General features: G+C 41.1%; 8 protein-coding genes across 8 annotated transcripts; 4 read left to right on the top strand and 4 right to left on the bottom strand.

Annotated features, from left to right (window-relative positions):
• Positions 1-1839: 1839 nt before the first annotated feature.
• Positions 1840-7508, top strand: FOA43_000184 (uncharacterized protein; the record flags this gene model as incomplete). Its single annotated transcript, XM_038920518.1, has 4 exons — positions 1840-2966; positions 3182-3200; positions 3354-5808; positions 6205-7508. 4 exons carry the CDS (start codon positions 1840-1842, stop codon positions 7506-7508), a joined length of 4905 nt encoding a protein of 1634 aa, XP_038776446.1.
• A 475-nt stretch (positions 7509-7983) lies between these two features.
• On the bottom strand, positions 7984-8541 carry FOA43_000183 (uncharacterized protein; the record flags this gene model as incomplete). The annotated part of the gene is made up of 2 exons (XM_038920517.1): positions 7984-8121; positions 8413-8541. 2 exons carry the CDS (start codon positions 8539-8541, stop codon positions 7984-7986), a joined length of 267 nt encoding a protein of 88 aa, XP_038776445.1.
• Positions 8542-9368: 827 nt separating this feature from the next.
• On the top strand, positions 9369-10391 carry FOA43_000182 (uncharacterized protein; the record flags this gene model as incomplete). The annotated part of the gene is made up of 1 exon (XM_038920516.1): positions 9369-10391. The coding sequence occupies one exon, from the start codon at positions 9369-9371 to the stop codon at positions 10389-10391; it is 1023 nt and encodes a 340-aa protein (XP_038776444.1).
• A 60-nt stretch (positions 10392-10451) lies between these two features.
• Positions 10452-14327, bottom strand: FOA43_000181 (uncharacterized protein; the record flags this gene model as incomplete). The annotated part of the gene is made up of 1 exon (XM_038920515.1): positions 10452-14327. The coding sequence occupies one exon, from the start codon at positions 14325-14327 to the stop codon at positions 10452-10454; it is 3876 nt and encodes a 1291-aa protein (XP_038776443.1).
• Positions 14328-14985: 658 nt separating this feature from the next.
• FOA43_000180 (uncharacterized protein) lies at positions 14986-16911 on the bottom strand (the record flags this gene model as incomplete). The annotated part of the gene is made up of 1 exon (XM_038920514.1): positions 14986-16911. The coding sequence occupies one exon, from the start codon at positions 16909-16911 to the stop codon at positions 14986-14988; it is 1926 nt and encodes a 641-aa protein (XP_038776442.1).
• A 587-nt stretch (positions 16912-17498) lies between these two features.
• On the bottom strand, positions 17499-19098 carry RPS0 (structural constituent of ribosome; the record flags this gene model as incomplete). The annotated part of the gene is made up of 4 exons (XM_038920513.1): positions 17499-18218; positions 18491-18581; positions 18988-19016; positions 19072-19098. 4 exons carry the CDS (start codon positions 19096-19098, stop codon positions 17499-17501), a joined length of 867 nt encoding a protein of 288 aa, XP_038776441.1.
• An 85-nt stretch (positions 19099-19183) lies between these two features.
• Positions 19184-21863, top strand: FOA43_000178 (uncharacterized protein; the record flags this gene model as incomplete). Its single annotated transcript, XM_038920512.1, has 2 exons — positions 19184-19196; positions 20338-21863. 2 exons carry the CDS (start codon positions 19184-19186, stop codon positions 21861-21863), a joined length of 1539 nt encoding a protein of 512 aa, XP_038776440.1.
• Positions 21864-22015: 152 nt separating this feature from the next.
• FOA43_000177 (uncharacterized protein) lies at positions 22016-23668 on the top strand (the record flags this gene model as incomplete). The annotated part of the gene is made up of 1 exon (XM_038920511.1): positions 22016-23668. One exon carries the CDS (start codon positions 22016-22018, stop codon positions 23666-23668), a length of 1653 nt encoding a protein of 550 aa, XP_038776439.1.
• Positions 23669-23730: the final 62 nt, after the last annotated feature.

The raw sequence follows: 23730 nt of genomic DNA, 5'->3' as shown, positions 1-23730 counted from the left end.
CAATTGCCACTCGTACTTACGCCTCCTGAAAGGATCAAGGCAAAGCGCTTATTTAGATCTGGCTCTGACCTTTCTTCTCTTTCTTTTTAATCTTCTAACTCTTTTCTTTCTCCACTTAGCTCTCATGGTGGTTTATAATAAATACCGTAAGATAAGTATTAAATGCTGGGAAAAGAAGAAGAGAAGAAGAAAGGAACACGCAGAGAGCAACGAAAAACTATCAGGAATTACACTTTCCGCTATAAAAATTTTCCTGCTGGCTGAGTCCAATGGGACCCGGTGGGTCAACAAAGTCTTGGAAGTTCGCGCGCGACCGCATTTTTATCTTTTTTAGGGTTTCACACTCTAAGACCTCAACCCAGTCACGTGTGTGATGAAGAGGTATTTTCCATTTCTGGTCAATTCATTATTCCTCTATGTGCATTTTCCTACGTTCCTGAGCCAACACTGTAAGCAAGTTGTCAGCCAAATTTGGAACCCCAAGAGCTTGACAGATTTTGGGTACGCTATCTTCAGAGATGAGTAGTACTTCAGGCATATTGGCCTTCTCAGTATCCGCAGCTTCTATGTATTCCTTAACGTTGGAACGGCATGTACCATCGATAGTCTCCAAATACAATTGATCCAGAGAGCTTACGCCCACCATTTCTAGATGATTTGAACCTTGAAGCATCAAATATTTCAAATGTTTAATTCCTTTCAAGACCTGCCAATGGCAATAGGCTCGGTAAAGTAGGTAAAACCCTGGTACATTGGGGATGATCGGTATGAGGATAAACGGAACAGTCAACGGAAGAAGAAGAAGATCTGTGATAAGAGATTTTCGCTGATGCTTATAGATCTCCGGGAGATCTGGTATGATCTGGCCAACCAATCGGCTCGGGGTGAGTAGATTTTCGGGATAAAAGATTGGAATCGATCGCAACTCCTTAGACGTCAGTTGCGATTGCCTAATCTGATAGGCGTCGACAGGCTTGTTGCCCTCTTTGGTGAACCTTGTAATTTTGCTCTGCGAAGGAATTGATCTTAATGACGTTTCTATCCAGGGGATCCTTTTTAGCAGGGTATTTATCCAGGATACTATTTTTCTATTGATAGAGCGTGGTGATCTCTCCATCCTCTGCCACACCTGGGCAGTTTTGTTTATCATTCTAGTCTCCAGTGACTCTTTACCTCCTGGCAACGCACGCTTGGTATATTTCGAGTAAAGAAACGAATGCTTTGATGTTATGGGGATCGAAACCAGATATATTGGATAGACAGAGAATTCCGGCTTGTTGGATATACTACTCTGTGATCTGGCACCTATGGCACCTATGGAACCGATGGCATCTACTGGGCCAAGTATCTTCCTTGACCCAGCAAGGCTCAGTAGTGTGACAATTGGTTTGGATGCTTTCCTTACAAACATGAGCAATAAAGAATAATGAATTAGAACTCTACTTTATATTTTGCTATTCATTCCATTTAATTGCCTACATATATATATATATATATTTTTTTTCAGCCGTTCACTGCTCAACCAAATGAGATGCTCCCGATATTCGAACATCACATGAGAAACAACAAAAACTGGTAACTCAGCTATCGTGAATAATCGGGTATCTGCAGTTTATTGTCCTCTCTTCTCTACCCCATTATATTGGTTCGTTTGTTCATTTCCTGTCTTTTGAGTCTCGTTTATCCGTCTTATTTGAATCTCTTTCCTCGGCCAGACTGGGGAAATCGCGGCTGACAACAGATTCAGAATACTTTCTTAGTACATTGAATTTGAGCGTTTATCACATTAACATTATACATATTTTTCTTAGTTAACAGTCTTGTTTTGTTCTTCAATCGATGTCGAATTCCGATTTAACCCCTTCTTCCACTTCTAAATATGAGAAGGAGAATGGCTTGAGCCCGCAAAAATCATCTCGGCTGTTTCAAAAACCAAGGCAGACTGCCCGTTTAAAACGGTCCAGATCCCTGCTTAGGCTGGATGGACCTATCACCCCTTTAAACGCAGCCATCAATGCTGATATCACCCAGATTACGCCCACTTCCATCACTTCACCTCAGACCGTTGACAGATTGCATTACCTTGTTAGTGGAGGAGCACGATACAGTAATAGGGGTACTACGAGCCGAGAGATTCGAACCATTCCTACCTATGTTTTGGATAGGCTCTCAAAGACCAAGGACGAGTCTTTGAAAGGTGAAGAAAAACAGGAAGAGAAAAACAAAGTTATAAGGGTAGATACCATTCATCAGGGAAACAATGACCCTTTCATACAGACATTTAAAGACGACACTAATACCTCCAAATGGCAGGATTTCCTTGGAACGGTACGTATGCCTGGTTCTACTGTACAGAATTCCGATGATTCCGATACCGATTACATTCTGAACCATTATGATTTGAATGGCAGATGGAAGGGTGAGTCACGATTAGTTAGCTATTTTCAGAACAGCAGTAATGGTGATGATGATAACGATAATGACAATGAGAAGGAAAGATCTTCCACTGATTTGGAATCAGGAAGTAAAACACTTCAAAAAACAAAGCATTACAAAGATAGGGCCCGGTACTGGATCCAGGAAAACAAGAAGAACTGGAAGCCAAGGTTAATTGAGTCACTTCTATCAAACTCTTACGTGCCTCTCGTATTTCGAGTGATTACGCTTATTCTTTCACTTGTAACCCTCGGAGTTGGTGGAAGTTTAATTCAACTGGATGCGTCTGACGGTTTTACGCGATCTCCAAGTCCAATCATGACGGTCTGTGTGCAACCAATAGCTGTAGTTTACATTCTTTATACCACCTATGACGAGTTCACTTCGCAGCCCCTTGGTTTGAGAGATCCAACCACTAAGATAAGGTTAATCTTGTTAGACTTGTTATTTATTATCTTTGGTTCCGCAAATTTGGGCTTAGGATACCAAGAGTTGTTCGCCTCGGATGGCATCTGCATCAATCCTGCTGCGTATACCGGCCCCAGGACCCTGGCTCACAGCATATGCAAACGAGAAAGAGCATTGACTTCATTTCTTTTTGTCATCTTAATTGCCTGGTGTATTACGTTTACTATCAGTCTTTTCAGAGTTGTGCATGTTGTCGCCGACATCAGAGACAGGCATTAGCTTTACTTCATTGTATACTATACATGATATCTATTCTTCATATATGCGTTTGGTGTAGGGATGTTGCCGTGTTTGAGGTTCGTGTTTGGAAAAAAAAATCAATCGACCGAAATGGTACAAGGAGAAGGTGCCAACGGTTTGTTCCAGATCTATCAGGAACGAGATCAAGCATTCTTCTTTTTCTTCTTACTGCGTCCACTTAAGAGTGTCGTAATACTTCGCTAAAATAGCCTAGCTTGAATAGAATCATGAGTGCATTGACAGTTCCAGGTGAGGAGGATGGTGTGCCTGCCAGTGGGATCAGCGACGCTGCTACTGTGAACGACCCTTTTTTAGAACGTACATGGAGGGAAATTGAACCTTCTATTTATATCATTCTTGGTGACGATAAGAACTCTCCCTTGGATTCTAGAATGTATACCCAGACTTACTCTAAGGTGTACAATTACTGTACCACTGCATCGTCGCGAAGGCCGCCCTCTGTCAACAAAGATCATGACGGTAAAGGTACCGTGAAGTTGGTTGGTGCAGAATTGTACTACAAGCTTCAGGAGTATTTGAAATACTACTTGGAGAACTTGAAACAGAAGGATGGTGAAACTTTTCTCCAGTTCTATATCCGTAACTGGCAGAGGTACTTGATTGGATCTACAAGGCTCAACGATGTCTTAGATTATATTAATAGGTACTGGGTGGCCAAGGAAAGGGCTGATGGTCACAGAGAGATTTATGATATTCTCAGTTTGTGCCTTCTCTCTTGGAGAGACTATAAGTTTCATGCCAATCTGCCGACTCTTATGAGCGAAATCATGGAACAGATTCGCCTTCAGCGTGAAAGTAAGATCGATTCTGTGGGAAATCTTAGTGTTGCCATCAAATCGTTCGTTCTATTGGGATTTGATGTCAACGATCTCAAAAAACAGAACTTATCCGTCTATATCAATGATTTCGAGAAGACGTTCCTTACAGAGACTTATAATTTCTATGCGGAAGAATCTGAACAATATATTCATGAGCATGGCGTTGTTAATTATTTGGTGAAAGCTCAAGAGCGCATCGACGAAGAGTTGAAGCGTCTGGAAGAATTAAACGATCACACTCGTCGTCCTTTGAATGATGTTCTTAACCAGGTTCTTATCACTAATCATTCCGAAGAAATACGCGCACAATTGACATCTTTGTTGGATCAGGAGCGTATCACTGACATACGCCGAATGACCCGTTTACTACGGCGTGTTCCTATGACTATTGAGCCGTTACTTCAAGACTTCCAAGAGTATGTGAAGCAGAAAGGTTTAAGTTCTGCTCATAAGATGAAGACCGATTTTGAATTAGAGACTCGATCCCAGGGATATAATTCTGGCTCAACTTCTCCAGGACCTCATTCCACTGATTCTCATCCACCTCGCCACTCGAAGCGTATGAAGGAGAAGGAATATTACGATGCTCAGATATATATCAGGACTTTGCTTTCCGTTTATTATCATTTTGTTGGAGTGGTGGAAACTGCCTTCGACAATAACGAGGCCTTTGTCAAAGCGCTTGACAGTGCCTGTCAGTCATTTATCAATAAAAATGAAGTTGTTACGCCAACGCTACGGTCCAAATCTAGAACCCCAGATTATTTGGCAAAGTATAGTGACCAAATGTTGAGAAATAAGGGCCAAACAGCGGAGTTGAATTCGGAGTTGTTGATGACATTCTTCAAATTTGTTGATGATAAAGAAAGTTTTGAAGTTTGGTATAGACGGTACTTATCTAAGCGTCTTATGAGTGGTCATATGTCTCCAGAGGATGAGGAAAGAGAAGAAGAAATCATCCAGAAACTAAAAACGGCAAATAGTATCGAGTATACGACGAAGATCACCAATATGTTCAACGATATAAGGGTTTCCCGAGAATTGGGTAACGTTTATAGAGAAGCTATAGCAGACCCTCGCAACCGTCCTGCTGGTTTGCAGTTTATTACCGACTTGGAACCTAGAATTTTGGACTCATCTTCCTGGAACGCCATTTTCCGTGGATCTAGTGAATCGTTCATTCTTCCTAAGGAATTGATTTCAACACAGGAAAAGTTTGAATCGATATATCAAGAGAGGTATAGTGGACGTCAATTGAACTGGATCTGGAACCGTTCGAGAATTGAGTTGAAGGTGAATAATCTGTCTCGTCCTGGAAAGCCTCCTTACCATTTCACAGTGACGCTTTTTCAGTATGCCATTTTATCGCCTTATAATGAACGTGATGGCATGAATACTTACGAATTGCTAGAGAATACTGCACTGCCTGTAGAAGTGTTCAAGGCCAACATGATTCCACTTGTTCGGAATAAGTTAATGATTCAAAAGCCTGCAGGGGAGGAAAATATGACCAATCCAACAACGCACTACACAATAGTGAGGGAATATACATCAAAGAGAATTAAGGTGAACTTTGCAGCGGGTGTTAGAATGGTGGATACTAAGAACGAAGACCGCGAAACCACCGAAGAGGTAGAAAGAAGACACCATGAATTATTGAAAGCATGCATAGTTAGAATTATGAAAGCACGGAAGGAGTGCAAGCATGAGAGATTGACTAACGAGGTCTATCAGATCATAGATAGATTCAAGCCAACAGTTGGAGATATCAAGAAAGCCATAGAGGTGCTTATTGATGAGCAGTACCTTGCACGTGGAGATGATGGTAGCAGTTACATGTATCTATCGTGAGCTTTACATTAATGAAAGAAGCTAAATAAAAAATGGGTTTGTCTTTAACTGAAAAAGCATGTAATTACAACCTTCCCTTTTGGGAACGACTGGCTAAAAAATTTTGATATTTTTCATTGATCATTCATTTTTTTTTTCTCTGCATGAGTGAGTAATAGTATATAAATGGGCCAGGGTTTCCAAGAAATCGGGTTTCATTCTTCTACCTGCTGTAGCTAACACGACTCATTTATTTGTGATCCTACTCATTCTAACAAAAACATTATGTCGGCTGGGAATTCTACAGGTAAGTTTTGGCAGCTGTATGTGTTGCGGCTTTAGGTTGCTGCGGCTCCTCAAAATATAGGTCTTACTAACACAGTAAATCTAGAAGGATATTTGAAAGTCAACGAAGAGCCTCACAAGAAGGTTCTCAGAAATCCATATGGTCCTAACCCGGGAGATTTTCTTTCGAATGTGACTTCTTTCAAGATCATTGAATCTACTCTAAGAGAAGGAGAGCAATTTGCCAATGCTTTTTTCAGCACCGAGAAGAAGATTGAGATCGCCAAGGCATTGGATGATTTCGGTGCAGATTATATTGAGTTGACATCTCCACTTGCCTCCGAGCAATCAAAAAAGGATTGTGAAGCTATCTGTAAGTTGGGTTTAAAGGCCAAAATCTTAACCCATATCAGATGCAAGATGGAGGACGCCAGGGTTGCGGTAGAGACCGGTGTGGACGGTGTAGATGTGGTCATCGGTACCTCCAAGTACTTGAGGCAGTATTCTCACGGTAAAGATATGTCATATATTGCAAAGGCAGCTATTGAGGTGATTGAGTTTATCAAGTCGAAGGGAATTGAAATCCGGTTCTCCTCTGAGGACTCGTTCAGATCAGATATTGTCGATTTGTTGAACATCTACAAGACTGTCGATAAAATTGGTGTGACTCGTGTTGGTATTGCTGATACCGTTGGATGTGCCAATCCAAGGCAGGTGTATGAGTTGGTCAAGACGTTAAAGTCTGTGGTTTCGTGCGATATTGAGTGTCATTTCCATAATGATACGGGTTGTGCCATTGCAAATTCTTACACGGCATTGGAGGCTGGTGCCAAGTTGGTGGATACTTCCGTTTTAGGTATTGGAGAAAGAAATGGTATCACTCCTTTGGGAGGACTTATGGCCCGTATGATTGCTGCAGACAGAGACTATGTCTTGTCCAAGTACAAGCTACACAAGCTTCGTGATTTGGAAAACTTGGTTGCAGAAGCCGTGCAAGTCAACATCCCTTTCAACAACCCAATCACAGGATTCTGTGCTTTCACACACAAGGCCGGTATTCATGCCAAGGCCATTCTTGCCAATCCTTCTACCTACGAGATCCTCAATCCATCGGACTTTGGTTTGTCTAGATACATTCATTTTGCCAGTAGATTGACCGGATGGAATGCCATCAAGTCGAGAGTTGAGCAACTTAATTTGGATTTAACTGATGACCAGATCAAGGAAGTGACTAGAAAGATTAAGGAATTGGGTGATGTCAGACCTTTGAATATCGATGATGTTGATTCTATCATCAAGGACTATCATGCGGACATTCACACTCCTCTGGTTAAGGCGACTGATGGCCCTACTGTGGACGACAGAGAGGACGTTATGTTGGACAACGTCAAAAGACCAAAGTTGAATTAAGTAAGCTATTTATCGAACCTTAGGATATGAATATAGTAGTGGTAGTGAATATCATAATAAGAATACTAATAATAGCTAATTTAAAAGAAAGGGTCTTGTCACCTCAAATGGACTCGATCAACTCCACTTCTCCCGGGTTGACTAATAAAAAGGTAGAAAACATAAAAAGAGAAAAAGAGTAAAGAGTAAAGAGAAAAAACAAGAAACGAAAACGATAAAAAAGACGATAAAGGGATGAATGAAAGAAGCCAAAAATGGGTCCAAGGCCATGAAACAAAAAATAGAAAAATATAATAAAGGTGAAGAGCAGAAGATTTGAATGATATAGATGCACTGAAGGGAATGGTACTGATGCATGTGAACAACATGGCAGACCTCCTGCTCAGGGCCGGATTAGACTTTTTTCTCAGTCTCCGCCTTCCTCTCTTTCTTTGTTTCTTTCTATCTATCTTTTCTTCGAGTCCGGCTCAGTCCCTTAGTTTTTGTCAGTCTCAATCTGTGGATCAACTTGGCTCTGTTTCTCCAATCTGTCCAACTGCTTCTTTTGCTCTGCCAATTGAACCTTTAAAGCAGCAATCTGCTCGGCCTGTTGTTTCTTGATATATAAATCCTCCTGAGCTCTTTCTCTTTTCTATAGTAAGTAAGTTAATTGTTAGTATTGATTGTCCAATCAGATGAAAGAAAAACTTTCTCTCTCTCTCTCTTTCGCGGATACAAAAGGAGAGAAAAGGAAGAAGCGTCTAAGCAGCAAATAAGTCAAGCAACGAAAGCAGTGAAGCAATAAATATCCACGCTACATGGTCGGTCAATCCGCCATCGGTGAAAATCCCCCACTATGAAGTGATACCTGCTTCGCTTGCTGACTCACATGTGCCAAAAGTACCTCCCCTCTCTAACTACTTACCGTAAAGTTATCGGAAGATCCGTTCTGTCTCACAGAACCCGTAGCTCCTTCGCTGGAAGTGAATCTCACACCCATCACTCTGTATGGGGATCTCTTAGTGACGTTTGTTAATGCTCTTCTTGCGAACATTGTCAATCTGTAGGTTGTATGTATGGATAGTTATCTCTTGACGAGTTAAAGGTGAATAGTCTTGATAATTAGAAATGATGAGTAGAAGACGCAGTCTCTCTAATCGATTGTGTTGACACTTTTTGACGATAACGCTATTTTATACGCAACTATAAAATAGAAAAAAAGTGTATGAAGAAGGACGGAAAGATTATAGTGTGAAAAAAAAAGGATGACGATAGGGCTGATGGTGATACCTGGGGTCACTCGAAATTGGAAGAAGGTACTGGCTAAAAGAAATATATAGCGCGGATGTGGGTTTGGTACCCGGTGGCTCACCCCGGGTTGTTTTCGGCTTTAATTCAAAATTGTTTCAGGTTCTTTTAGGATACATGGCAGCCGCCCTGCAGGAAACCGGAAGGAAGGAAGAATGGCAGGACTCCGGGTGCCCCCAGTGACCCAGTGCTCCAGGGTTCCAGGGGCCTCCACCGGGTCCCTACAAATTGTCTGTGGAGTTTTCCCGGTGGAAAAGGTTTGCCCTTTACCTTCCAATTAGAAACATCGCAATTATGGGCGCGACTGCTGCACCCAAATCTGCAAACTTATGAGGTATCTCTGACTCTCGGACTCTCTGGCCGCGGTTCTCCCCCACAATTTCTAAAGCACGTTACGTTGCTAAGCCACATTACATTACTTAGCCACCTCATTTGTGACAACTACAACTCAGCCACATCATCGCATGGGTATCGGATGGCATATGATTATTTTTTTTTTCTCCGATGTCCGACGGCATGATCACTTACCCTAAAAGAGTCATTCCGGCATCCCTATCTGATTGTTCTTTTTTGATGTCGTTGGTTGTACACAATGATCGGAGATCATCCTTGCAGAATCGAAAATTGTCCGCCCTAAGATTATCTAACTCTCGCCGTACCCCTATCTATACTGTCAAGTTTAATGACAACGCATCTCTAATTGCATCGGCCGGAGATGACCACGATATCACTATCTGGAATACTGATTCAATTGTTCCGGGTGATTTTTCCGCTGATTTCACTAATGGTACTCCAGTTGATTATCATTATCTTCCTTCCGTGCATAAATCTGCCATTACGTATTTGGCCTGGTCTAACGTCTCTCCGTCTTTACGGCTCTTTACAGCTTCGGCTGATTCAACTGCGGCTCTCCTGGATCTTTCAAAAGCTCAGAAAATTAAAACTTTCAAGCACTCCGGCAGTGTCAACCAGTTGGCAGTCTCTAAAAGAGATCTTTTGGTCACGTGCTCAGACGACGGTTCTGTCAAGTTATGGGACATACGTTCCAAGTTCCCGACGGCTCAGATATCTACAAAATATCCAGTTCTAACATGCTGTGTCGACTATGATGAACAAGGGATCTTCTTTTCTGGAATCGATCCGACTATTCACTGTTACGATCCTAGGAATATGGATAAACCACTTTGGGAAGAGATGAGCCAGTCTAATAACGTCACCTCCCTTTCGCTCTGTCCTGACTCGTCAGAGTATCTTGTGAGCAAGTCAATAGACGGGAGTATCAAGTACTTTGATTCCAGATTCATTGCTCTCTCCTCTGTTCACAGTCGCGCCAAACCATACATTTTCGATGGATCTGAGGCTTCCCCTGAAGACTGGCTCATCAGGTCGCTGCTCGTCAAAGATGGACAAGGAGCATTGCGGGTCATCAGTGGTTCTAACGACGGTTGTGTCTATTTATGGGATTTTGCTAGTAGAAAACTTGTTGCCAGGTTGGATGGCCATATTGGTAGCTCGTTCGATGTTGATTACAACCAGAAATCTGCACGTCTTGTCAGTTGTTCCCAGGATGGAAGTCTTATACTTCGGGATTTCTAGGCCCCCGTTCGATTGGTATTGTATGTTATTAATAGATATAGATAGATCTTCCGCATTTCTTTATCCTGTAAAGTGTACTTTACGTCCCTTTTTGAGCTTCTTCATGAGTCCCAACGTCTTTTCGTTCACTCTCTCCCATGCCGTGGTCTTCTTTTGAGGGACAGCTTCTGTTTTTAGAGCACTTGCAGCCTTTCCTCTCTTTCTGTTCTTACTGAAATCACTCTCATTCAGTTTCATCATACTATTCTCAGTAAATAGCGGAAGAGCCCACTTTCTTTCCAAGTCAGGTGTCACGTCGCTTTTCGCAAAGCGCATTGTAATATCGTTGTCCTCTTCTGTGCTTCCATGACACTTCTCTTCAATGCCATACGTATTCAGTCGTAGAGGTATCGACGTCTTCGACATTAAAGGAGCAATTTCTGAAGCCTTTTCTCCAAAATGAAACCGTAAAAACTCAAACCTCATTATATACTTTTGAATCCCTGTATTATCGATGAGCTCCTTTTCCGTTTCCTTTACTTGTTGCCGACTATTCTCCACTAATCCCTTCGCAGACCTCCTGTAGTACATCTCCTCCTCAATTGTGTTCTTCAAGATCAACGTCTCTACGTAAACCTCGTGAGTCTGTCCAATTCTATGCGCTCTTTTCACAGCTTGCGCTTCAATAGTTCTGTTCCAAACTGGATTGATGAAAAACACATGAGTAGCGGCAAGAATGGTTAATCCATGAGAGGCTAATTTGAGATCCATAATCAATGCAATTCCCTGCTGCTTCTTTGGATCCCACTCGTCAAATCCCGCCAAGCTCTTTGCCCGCTCTGTCAATGAAATATGTGGTGAATACATCAAGTAGTTCATTCCCAAAAGATCAAGAAATTCAGTCAAATAGTATGCAGAGTTCTCTAATTCGTAAAACACAATCGATTTAGCCCCTTGAATTTGGTTCTCTAATAGACGAGAAGTCAAATATGAAAGTTTTGCAGAAGCAGTACCTCGAATAGTGGCCTTTCTCATCAATGATCCCACTTTTGAAGACGTCATATAATCAAGATTCGTATCGTCTTCACAGTTAGGTGTTGATGAGATCATCTTCGGACAGTCTTTTTCAACAATTCGAGGTACTTTCTTTTGGAAAGCAGGAGAGACTGTCTCCACTTCTCTCTTTACTCCATGGGGCATGTTTTCTAAGGGGTAAAACTTTTCCTCCTCAGAGACAGAATTAAATCGATTTACCCAGTTAGGTATCTTATCAATTTCTTTGATGGCTTCAAAATCAATGCTCCTGAAGTCTAATTCCTTGTTCATTACAGATGTACCCTTACGAATTCCGTTCAGCTTATCATTGGTCCTCCCATAATGCTGCCAGAATTTTCTCGTGTAGTCCCTCATCTCCGTTTCCAACTCGTGTTCTGTAGATATCATTCTGTGCTTATAATAGAAACGTTGGATGGAAATCAGCTGTGGGAATCCATACACACCGATCGGACTAAAGAAAAGATCTTTCAAATCAGGGTACTGAGATATTGTAAAATCCCTTCTAATGCAGGGTGGTAGATTGTCCACAAAGTAGCTCATCTCGTGAACGGATGAGTTCGTTCTCCATCTATTATTGGATAATGCCACTTTTGCTACGTACATGCACTTCTTAAGTAATAGCTGGTCTGCCTCACTGTACCTTTTCTGATTTTCCCTCAAGGAATACCTGCAGATATTGAGCAAGTTCTCTATATCTTGGATGCTGAAACCCGTCCAATAAAATGTGGCCTTACGTAAATTGTTGATCAATCTTCTCAAGTCGCTTTTATTTGATGGATTAAACATGAAGTCAACACCGGTTCTCTCAGAAGTAACCGCATTGGCCGATAGCACAGCGATAAATAAGTTAATCGACAGTTTATCAAAAAATGATGGCTTTAACAGAACAGCTCTGTGGTGCATCTTGGGTAGCGTAATATCTCTCTGTACATCTTCAATTGTATGCCTAACAATTAAGTTCTTTAATAGCTCAGTTAGCTCGTACTCACTGTGAAAAACCCTCTTTTCAAAAGGTTTGACTACCGTATTGTTCCAGAGCCTACTGTTGGATTTCCATGGTTCTATCTGTAAGAAATTCGACACAACAATTCCTAATCTGACAAGATCCTGTTTCGCATTGAAATTCTTCGTCACTGTGTACTCGTTATCATCTTCTTCCACAAGTAAACTAGTTAGTCCCGAGGTCGGAGTACCAGTAATTGTCCATCTACGCTCCGCCATTAAGGTAGCAGCCATTTCAACTGCTCTAGAATGTTTTGCGTTCATCGAATGTCCCTCGTCAACGATCACTCTCTTCCAATAAATTGATCTTAGTATAGAGTCCGGATTCTGTGATTGTCTGGCAAATGCATGAAGAGATATTAGCACCACATCGCTGTTAACAATATCGGCGACTTTGTCTGGCAATGAAATTTTCTCGTTAGGAATCTCTATGAGCTTTAGATAGTTTTCCATTACGTGCTTTTTTACTTCAGAAACCCATTGAGGGAACAAATTGTCAGGAATAACAACCAAAGTCGTCGAGGAGAGGTAAACTCTTCTAGACGAAATAGTCTCAAATGCATTATCTTCAATATTTGTATGCGCCTGACTTCTTGTATGTCTTGTATTATGCCGTGTAACATGAATATCAACCTTTTCAAAGTACCCCAAGCTTACTTCAAGTTTCTCTATGCATGTCTTGGGAAGGTCATTGTAGTATTGTCTCCACTGAATTGAATTATTGGAGATAAATTCAACACACTTGCCCATAAGGGACTTCACATGAGGAGTATTGGGGTTCCCGATCCGACAATCCCTTGGAGTCTGAGATATTTGAAGCTTGGAAAGGCAGATAAGGGCCAAGCAGATGCAAGTCTTTCCCAGACCCATATTTTCAGCCAATATACCCCCTCGAGGGGTGCAGTAAGTCGGTGGATTGACCATAACTTTGAAAGATGATAAATCAATGTACATCATGCCATTTTTTATTTGTACAATAGTAGGCATCGGTACGCGTCTAGAATACATCTCTTTCTCATACATTTTTGCAACAGATCGTCTCTGATAGTTGTACAAATTACTTTTGAATCCAGGTACCCTTCCATTCAATATTGCAGACAGAATCTCTTGTTGATCTGTACTGATCTCGTTAAGCTTTAAGTCCAAATGGGGGGATTTAATCACCGAATAAATTCGACTGACCCTCTCCTGAAGAGTATTTTGACCCAGTTTTTCTTTAGATTCGTCAAGAAGCAAAGCTGAAAGGACTTTTGCAAACGGCTTTCCATTGATTAGCCTGTTCATATGGTATCCAAGAGATTCAAATGTATTAACTTGATCAGACCAGCTATTTCCAATCATCGAATCGGCATTAAACGGGCTGTAATCTGCCAGGCAGTTGATCAGAGGTATTACTCTTTTCTCTGAACCAATATACTTGACAAATTGGGCATCGTTGTGGATCTTCCAAGCCATTGGATCATAATCAAGAATTGCCATCATCTGTTTCATGATCTTTTGATAAGCTTTCGCATGCCATGACAGTTGTCTATTCAATCTTCCATAATTTTCCCTGTAAATATTTAGGATCCCTTGGCCTACGAACCCATCCGGAAGAATATATACTCTCAAGACGGCAAGTCCGAACTTGAGTACTCTGCTGGTGATTCGAATATATCCTCTCGATACAAGATATCTGAGGTCACAGAGAATATGAGAAAGGCAAGAAGAACCTTTAAAGCAAGCGTTGTAATCGTAGGGAAAATCGCCCCAACCGTAACAATCGCCTGCAGAGATTAACTCGGCAGGGATGCCAGGCAGATTATAACAATAGAGTACACCAAGATGCTGATAGTTATCAAGGTCATTGGTGATCGCAGTCAAACTCTGAAGAAACTTTTGTTGATCTGACACCTTCATGACAAGTTCTTAATGCTTCTTCGATCATGATAATCCGTAAATGTCAGACACAAGTTGGTGTGATTAGAGATAAGAAGGGATAAATTGAAAAGCATTGAAATCAGCCTCGATCTGTCAGAAACTGTGCGGGTAAAAAAAATTGTTGATGCCAGAAGAGAAGTGACAGTCAGTCTCTCTTTTCTATAAAATTAGAAACCGTTTAAGCAGACGTGAGCGGTTACAGGTGGTTGGTCTACGTTGTCTATTCATCTTCTCTCCATCATGTCATCTGCAATCAAAAAAATTTTGAAACCGATTTCAAAGGAGAAGTTGTTCAAGTTGGAAAGATTACAATGTCAAATATTCCGCACTACATATAATCCGACTAAGCAAAGAACAGGATCAAGGATACTAAGGCAGCCGTTGAAGGGCCAGGCTATGGCTAACTATTATGGACCAGCTGATTTCCCCACGGTGTCTAAAATTGTGAAATTATGGAAGAACGAAGAGTACAATGTGATAAATGAAAGCGAGGAATACAGATTAGAGAGAGTAGAAGACCTTAAGAGACGAGGTAAAGGTGCACCAAAGAAGAAGAGGGAGGCCGGTGGAAAGAAGAAAAAATAGATGGAACGTTATGTTCTCCTGTATATATATATAAGAAATATTTTGGTATTATCTAGAACATCTTTTTGTAGTCGAAAGTGTCGATCATCTCACCAAGAAAGATGTCCTTTGAGATGGTCATGGGAGACGCTTTATTCCAGTTAGTAATGACATCTTGCATTCCATAGTTTGCAGGATGGTTTTCATTGATGGGAGCGTATACCTCGTTGTAATTAATGAGGTTGAAGTTCATCATAGAACGGATATGGCCTCGAAAGATGTTGTGCATAGTTAGCCACTTTGTGGACAGAGTAAAGTGCTTTTCCGAAGCAGTGATACTAATACCAGCTGGAAGTCTCTCCTTATTTTTGAGCCTGAGAAGAATCACTCCAAGAGGTAAGTGGTTCAATGAGATGAGTATAAATTCCATCAAAACCACAATAGTAAAGCAAATGATTCGAGTTCCAACAAAGGTAAGATAAAAAGCAGCCACCGTTGGAAGCAAATAGAGAAGAATAGTAAAAATGATAATTCCTGACATAAGCTCGTCAAACTCGTAGTCGTTAGAGTCTATTCTATGTCTCAATACGTTGTATTTCTTGCCGTAAAATAGCCGAAACAGTGAAGTTAACGTGTGGTACAGCCAGTGGTAGACTCTAGTACATGCAGTATAGAATCCTTGCAATTCTAAAGTCAGAAGTTGGAAAACGTCAACCATTAGGGCCACGAGTAAAGATACACCGCAGTACCTAACACAAAAAATGGCTATTGAGAGCAATAAAGCGGCATTTTCCGAAGCCGGTTGAATAACCTCAACCTCCCAGAATTTCATAGTCCATAGAATCATCTCTCCAAAAAATCTGGCCAATTCGTTGTTCAATTTGAAACCAGCAGGAGAATTCATCAACCAGATCACATTAGAGCTCATGATGTTATGCGAACTTCGAAGTAGAAAGGAGAACCCCCAAATGACTTCTTCTTTATGCAATCGAAGTAGATTGGAGACAGTAATACCCATTAAAATGTCATTGATAATCAACCAAACCGTGTTGTAGAACTTGATATACACAGTTGGAGAAAATTTTGTACCTTTGAGAATCAGGGTTTCACTCTCTGATCTGGATAATCGCAACTTTTGGAGCTGATCCGGTAAATTGTACAACTGTTTGAACCGGGAGTTCAATTGATGGAAGGTATGCGAAACTAATGCAAGGGAAATCACAGAACCGGTTACTATAGGTGAACTTGTGTCCTCGTTTTCCGTTTCTTCATCATCTTCGTCCTCATCACTTACTCTGGTATCTGCCTTCGCTATTAACGGATACTCGAGTAAAAAGTTGATGTATCCACATACGGGTTGGACTACTAAACTGTAAATTGAAGCAAGTATTCTAAGTATAGCTTCAAAAGACGATTTGCAAAATGTCGCATACTCAGAAATGGGACTTCTCTGATGTGAAGCCTGGCGCAGCCGAGAACGAGAGTACTCAGTCAAGTTTATGTACCTTAGCAACTCCTTGGTGTTGGCAGTGGTACTATGAGAAGGAAAATGATACTCCAACTTCGAAGAGTATCGATCCAGTTCGATGTCCTTTGGCATAGGACTCTTGAAATCGGTAGAAGTCCAGAATATATTTATTGCTATGGGATCGATTGAAAAATATTCCAGCTTCCCGGACCTAGGCGGCTTGTACAGAATCAACAATTCGTTCGAGTTCAAAATAGGCCTCTTAGCAGCGTAGTTGTAGTTCACTCGCCTGGGTATCTGCTTGCTGTGAAAATTGATAGTACCCAAAGCTTGTAGTCGTTTCAGTCCCCTAACGTGTTTGGATAGATTAATCTTTTCGTAAATCTCTAGGGGAACGAGATCTATCGCCACGACTTTTACCATATCTATGATATATCCAACAATTACCAAAGGAAGCTCTTCAGAAGGATCAAGTAAGTCACATGGCCAAAAGATAGACACAACACGGTTTTCAGAGATACAAATGGTCATGACAATAGTAGGAACCAGAATGGCCGACACTGTTTCTTCGAGGAAAGATTTTAACCTGACTTTCTGTTATGAGTTCATCAACAACCAAGCGGTTGACTAGGTAATCCAGTGAATTGAATAGGGCCGAAAGTAATAACACAACAAGGCAAAGACGAGCACACAAAGAATCCTTGATGAAGTAATCGAAGGTAGACTTCAAGTCGGAGGTCATGAACAGAATGAATGGAAAGAGAGAAAAATATGATCAAGGAAAACAAAAGCTACATCAACAAATATGGATTTGTTTCTATTAAAAGTATCCGTATGTTTTTCCTTTCTTCTCTATGTTTTTGAATTTCCGGACAACACTTAAAGTCCCAGGTATAAAAGGAATGGATTACAGTCAGTTATAAGTATACTTCCTTTCTATCTCCTAAACAAGATCTCTTTGCTCCTTTCATTGTTCAATGTTTTCCTCCTGACCAAATTGTGATATTAGGCATGGGATCGAGAGCCAACAAAAAACAAGTAGAGGAAAAGATTACACAAAGCTAACGACAGCAACAACGACTATAAACTAAATGTATAAGCTTTTATTAGAAAGCTATTTACCATGAAGCAGCAGCGGTAGCACCTTCGACATTCTCGGCACCCTCAGCAGCCCAGTCACCGGTAGAAGAGGTCTGGGCCCAGTCAGCAGCGGTTGGCTCGGCAGTCCATTCGGCATCAGCAGTCTCGGCAGTCTCTTCGGTTTCATCGGCCTCGGCATCAGCAGCAGCATCGACAATTGGTTCCTCTGGATCTCTGTAGAAGTACAAATCAGGCATAACTGTCCATGGCTCGGTTCTGGTTGGAAGAGTACCTCTAAGTCTGAGAACTTCTCTAGCAAGCAACCACCACATCAAACCAATAGAGTGCTTACCCTTGTTGTTACATGGGATGGCAACGTCGACATATTCAGAAGGAGAGTCGCAGTCAGACAAAGCAATAACTGGAATGTTAACGTAAGAAGCCTCCTTAATGGCCTGAGCATCAGTTCTTGGATCGGTGACAATGACAAGTCTTGGCTCCTTGAAAGATCTGGTGATGTAGTTAGTGAAATTACCTGGAGTGAATCTACCAGCAATTGGAGTAGCGCCAGTGTGAGAAGCAAACTTCAACACAGCTCTCTGGCCCAAAGTTCTAGAAGAGACGGCAACAACATCAGATGCATTTGGGATAGCTGCAATAATTCTGGCAGCGAGAACAATCTTCTCCCAAGTTTTGTTAACGTTGATGACGTTGACACCATCTGGTCTGGTCTTGTAGATGTATGGAACTTGGTGAACCTAAAATGGATGTTAGTAAGATTGATGAATAAGAAGGGCTTCTATAGGAAAAAAAAAAATAGGTAACAGCAGCAGCAGCACTGAGTATCTTGGTGATCTTAGGGAAAATGGGTTGTCTATGCTCATGTCAACGTTCATGTTCATGTTCAAATATTCAAATGTTCAGTAAATGGTAATATCCCTGGGTTATCCTAATCTCATATATACTTGCTGTTGTTGCCCAGATCTCCGTCCAGTAGACGTTCGGCAGTAAAAGCCGTGATATGACATACGTTAGTGTTCTTAGAACCAAGATGAGCATTGGCTGCAATCAATAGTTGCAAGTCCTCTTGAGTCAATGAAAAGTCAGCCATATTGGTAGTGCTTTATAGTTTAATAGTAGCTCAAAAATGGATTAACGTTCGACTAGCTTATAGGTATCTAAAAATGAACCTCAAGATGAAAATCAAAAGGCCTTTTTCAGAATGAAAAATTTTTCAGAGAGGTGTACAGATTAAAGCCACGAAAATTTTTTCGAGCATTAAGAGAACAGGGTGAGGGTTAAGTCACGTGGAGGGTTATTCCTGCAGCGTTCAGAGCACTGCTACGGATTTCAGGGGCAAACGTATCAGAAAACTTGTAAGTATACCGTGACACAAATGAGGATGACCTGTAATATCTGAGAGTGGCTTTTTGCTGAATACTAATTCCAAAAAATTTATAAGGTACTGTTACCATCCTCCCTTACCCATCCTAATCAGGTAACTAGAGTATTAATGCTTAGACGTACCGACGCGTCGGGGCCTCGCTAAATGTTATCTATTTGATCAGTAGATCTAAGAAGAGATAACGCAATGTTAGAAAGATACTTTACCAAAGAGCGAAAAACAATAGGGATCATTAAGTTTAGTTTCCCGTAGTATCATTTGTACGTATTTAATGATTGTGGAGTTTCTTCATTGGCATTCTTATTTGAAAATCGTTCCATGTCTCCTTATAGTAGACAATACGTCATAATTGGAGTCATATCTTATCTCTCTCTAAAAATTGAACCACCACCGTAATTTATCCATTCAGTCTAATAGTTTGGATGTCCATGTCGTGGTTTCATTTCATTTTCAGTCTCGTCGTACAGTTCCATCTGATTTTGAGCTCTGACATCTAAGTTTTCTTTTCTGTATTCACTCATCATTTCTCACCAGTATTTCTATATAGCGCGCACTTATCGGATGCCCGGGACGTCAATCTTTGTTTTTCCCACTTTCTGTCCTTCTCCTTTTAGAAATCAGTGGTGAACTTCAAGTCATCAATAGGTATTTTCTCCTTATATGGGGAAACCCACCAAATTGCTCATATTTTTTCTTCCATGCTAACTGTTCTTCTGAATCCCTGTCAGAGACATTCCAGATGACCCAGATGACAGCACATTTTATACAGCTGATTGCAGAGTCGCTGTCCCGTTCTACTGAAAAGATGGCAGGGCAGGAGGTAACAGTAAGATACGGTTATTATACTGTTGCTGTAACTATGTTATGCCTTCTTGTCATACCGTTTGCACATAGAATTCAAGGGGCGCTCTCGTCACCCATGCATCGTCGTATCTTAAGGCGAGTAAGGGCCGTCCGAATGAGGAATAGTTACGCTATGTTGAACAATTCGCTCTTCAAACTTATCTCTTTGCTTATATTGATCTTGTTACCTCTAACATTTTTGGAGACAAATAATGATCTAGGACTCATCGCTGCCAGACTCGGTAGAGTTCCCGTCTACTGTTTGCCGTCGGTGCTCTTCTTGACTCTACGACCATCGCCGTTACCTCATACCCTCTATCTGAACCTTATTCCAATTCATAAATGGCTTTCTAGGTTGGTGGTGTTGCAATCACTTATCCATTGTCTAATGTATACGGTGTACTTCGTCACTAGAGGTACCACTTACAAGCTCTGGAAGCTGAAAAACTTGACTGGAATCATCGCCATGTTGGCCTTCTTCATAATAATTTTGACCTCATTACCTTGCATCAGAAGATCTTATTACAGATTCTTTTATTTCAATCATTATACATCCACATGGATTGTTGTTATAGCTCTTTATTTCCATGCACGTCCTTCCATACCATTTCTTACTTTGGCGAACATAGCTATTCTCCTATATCAATCTTATTATAAGTTTAGAATCAGCTCTGTCACAACTGTGAAGATTTGTCAGGTGTCTACAAGTATAGCCATTGTCGAAATTCCTAATTCTGCTCTTAAGCGTAAATCGTGTCTGCCAGGTTGTCATATTAGAATTATAGATTTCCCTAGAAATAGCTTCTTTCGGCGTCTATACAATGGTCTCTTAATTCCAGAGCAGCATCCCTACACTTTGTCAACGTTACCCTCTGATGATCATCAGAAATTGATTGTTCGAAAGGGCCATTTCTTATTCCAAGGAGATCGAGAGTATCTTGTGACCGGTGTTTTTTTACCTTTCCTTGGATTCATCCAGCAGATTCCTAATGTCAATCCCAAATCCTTAGCGTTTCGTACCCATGTGAAGAAATGCTTGATAGTTGTAGGTGGTTCAGCTATCAGTTTTGCACTTCCGATATTAAGGGTTTTGAGTTATAACGGCGCTATGGTTAAAATTATTTGGGTTATCAGAGATCATGAGGACTTGAAAGTCTTGGACTATTTCAAAAATGCCCTAGTTAGTGATGATTGCATCGATATATTTATTACAGGCAAATACTCTGACTCCGAAAAAATGCATTTCAGAGAGGCTGTAAAGGAGCTTCATCGGCGGAAGGAGGAGCTTGACAAAATTCAAGGATCTCGTATGATGGACTTTAACAATAGGTCTCGTTCCAATCCCAAAAGTCAAGGTGGTTCTTCTAGCCCAAGGAGTTCTTTGGGAACTGAAAATACGGAGTTAGACGAAGAGACCAATGATACTAATGGCATTGGGTCTAGTCTTCAAAGGGCCGCACAGAAGAAAAAAAGTTATCTATCCTTAAAAAATCATGCTCCTTCAAGCGGTTATTCTTACTACGATGAAGACAAGTTTGAAGATGTGGATATTGAATTGAAAGGGCACAGCTCAGAAGCTACGGATAGATCACCACTCATTCGTAATACGGGTGCACCTGAAAACTATGGGTATCTGGCTACTCAAGGTGGTGAGAATGATTATTCATCTGTCTCTGGTCCCGATATGGGATATTATCCGTCTGCCAATATATCCGGTATTTCTGGATCCGCTAGTAAGAATGACACTTCATCCTCAGAATTATACGATGATTTGGCCGACTATTGGATTTTAAAAGGTCTTTCATGTCGAATTGATTTTGGAAGACCAACTTTAGGTCTATATTATTATAGTTGGTGTACCGGCTCCTCGTGTACGGGACCAATGTTTGATCTCCAGAGTGGGGAGCCTGTCTGCTATAATGAGCTTTTATCTCAAGACCCTCCCTATAATGTGAATGTTAATGAGTCTGAGGATGACTTGTTCAATAATGCCAACTTTATCAGTCATAGAAAGGCCCGATTCCGTGATAGGGGAGGTAAACCAAATAATAAGATATTGGTTGTAGCAGCTGGTCCTAAGGGTCTTGTCGATAAGGTTCGATTATGGGCCGATGATTGTGGTTTCTGCTTTCATGATGAAAGCTTTGGTATATAGCGAAATAGCATAATATCAGGTAATTTAATTCTTCCCGATTAGGAAATAGTAAGGAGCGCTTTTCCAGCGCTTATAAAGCTCGATGGATTTCGGGATGTACTGGAGTGAGGTATCCTATTTTCTCTCGTTACAAACTATTTGCTATCAAAACAATGGACCATGGTCCATCTGTGGCACCTCGCTCGTTTCCTCAACATCAAACTGAATTACAGATCACTGGGGATATAATCGATAGGTTCATTCCGGAGATAAGGAACCTGGGAGAACGTTCTCTGCATAGTTCATGTTTCAAGTTGTTGCACGAAAAGGAAAAAGTACTAGATCTCAAGTCTGATACGTCAGAGAAGCGCTCTAATGCTCGCGCCCGTTCTGCGCCAAGATCCTTTCACATTCAAAATGGATATTTCCTAGTGAGTCCTAACTTGCATCTTGATATTACTACGAGAACTGAATCCGAGACAAGTTCAGAAGACTCTGATTCCTCTACAGATTCTTTGCTTTCGGGTTCTTCTAGTACCAAAGCTAAGCTTCGACGTCAGGGCGACCGAATCGCAGGAGCTCTTGGATTCAAGAGAAAGTCAAGGATTCTGAGCTTCAAGCCATTTAGTTTTGGCAATACGCATAACAATAAGCATGTATCCTTCAAGATGCCTTCTGTGAATTCAGATTCATTTGTAGAAAGATTTGCTAGGGGTAAAAGTCAGAAGAGGAAAAAAGAAAAAAACGAGTCGTCCTCCGCAAAAGAGATCTCTTTTAAAGTGCTCGATGCCCCAGGACTTCGGAACGACTACTATTCCAATACAGTATGTTGGTCTAAAGAATCTGATGTTTTAGCTGTAGGACTTGGTGCTTTCTTATACATATGGAACGAGAAACAGGGTACAATACCGATGCAAAGGCTAAATAGTGAGATTGTCTCCTCCGTGTCGTACAGTTCCTCTGGTATCTTGGCCGTCGGAACGAAAACAGGAAGAATTACTTTATATGACAGTGGGTCCCAAAAGATAGCGGTCAGTTCAATTTTAAAACCAAGTACAGGCATTTCATGTATTAAATGGGTCAATGATCATAGTCTCTTCTATGCTGGTGATGACTCAGGGGACGTTGCACTATACGAATTCGAGAAAAATCGCGACTTGGATGGGGTGTACCGGTACACTGTAGTAACACGAATGACGATACGGTGCAATCAGCAGCAAGTCTGCGGTATCGATGTAAACCCTGAATGCACACAGCTTGCCGTTGGATCCAATGACAATAGTTGTACGCTTTACAGAATCGATGATTTGAGGAAACCTAAGAAAATGTTCACGCTAAATCATCAAGCAGCAGTGAAAGCAGTTGCGTTCTGTCCTTGGATGTCAAACTTACTATCCACAGGTGGAGGAAGTAAAGATAGATGTATTAGGTTCTGGCATACCACTTCGGGCACTTTGGTAAAGAAATTTGAAACAAAAGGTCAGGTAACATCACTAATCTGGTCACGTTCCAGAAAAGAGTTGCTGGCAACGTTTGGGTTCGGAAGTCCCGGCGAAAAAAATGGACTTTTAAGGGTCTATGCGTATCCATCACTGAGAGTGGTCAAAAAGGTTGACAGCAATTCTGAGATGAGAGTATTAACGGCTGATCTTTCGTACGACCAGAAGTATGTCTGTGCAGGTCTCAGTGATCAATCAGTCAGAATATACTCGATATGGAACTCCAAATATGACTTGAGGATAGGAAATTATGACAGCGGACTCTTTGAAAGCCAATTGATAGAGCTTGAAGAAGGTGTTAACAATAGCTTCGAAATCATTAGATAGCATCGCATTATCGGATTCTTTTCTTTTCTCCCTTCCTTCTTTCTTTCTTTCTCTTTTACAAA

Source organism: Brettanomyces nanus, chromosome 1, assembly GCF_011074865.1.
Source record: "Brettanomyces nanus chromosome 1, complete sequence".
NCBI lineage: Eukaryota > Fungi > Ascomycota > Pichiomycetes > Pichiales > Pichiaceae > Brettanomyces > Brettanomyces nanus.
The sequence above is the reverse complement of the archived record's forward strand: the minus strand, read 5'-3'. Positions and strand labels throughout refer to the sequence as shown.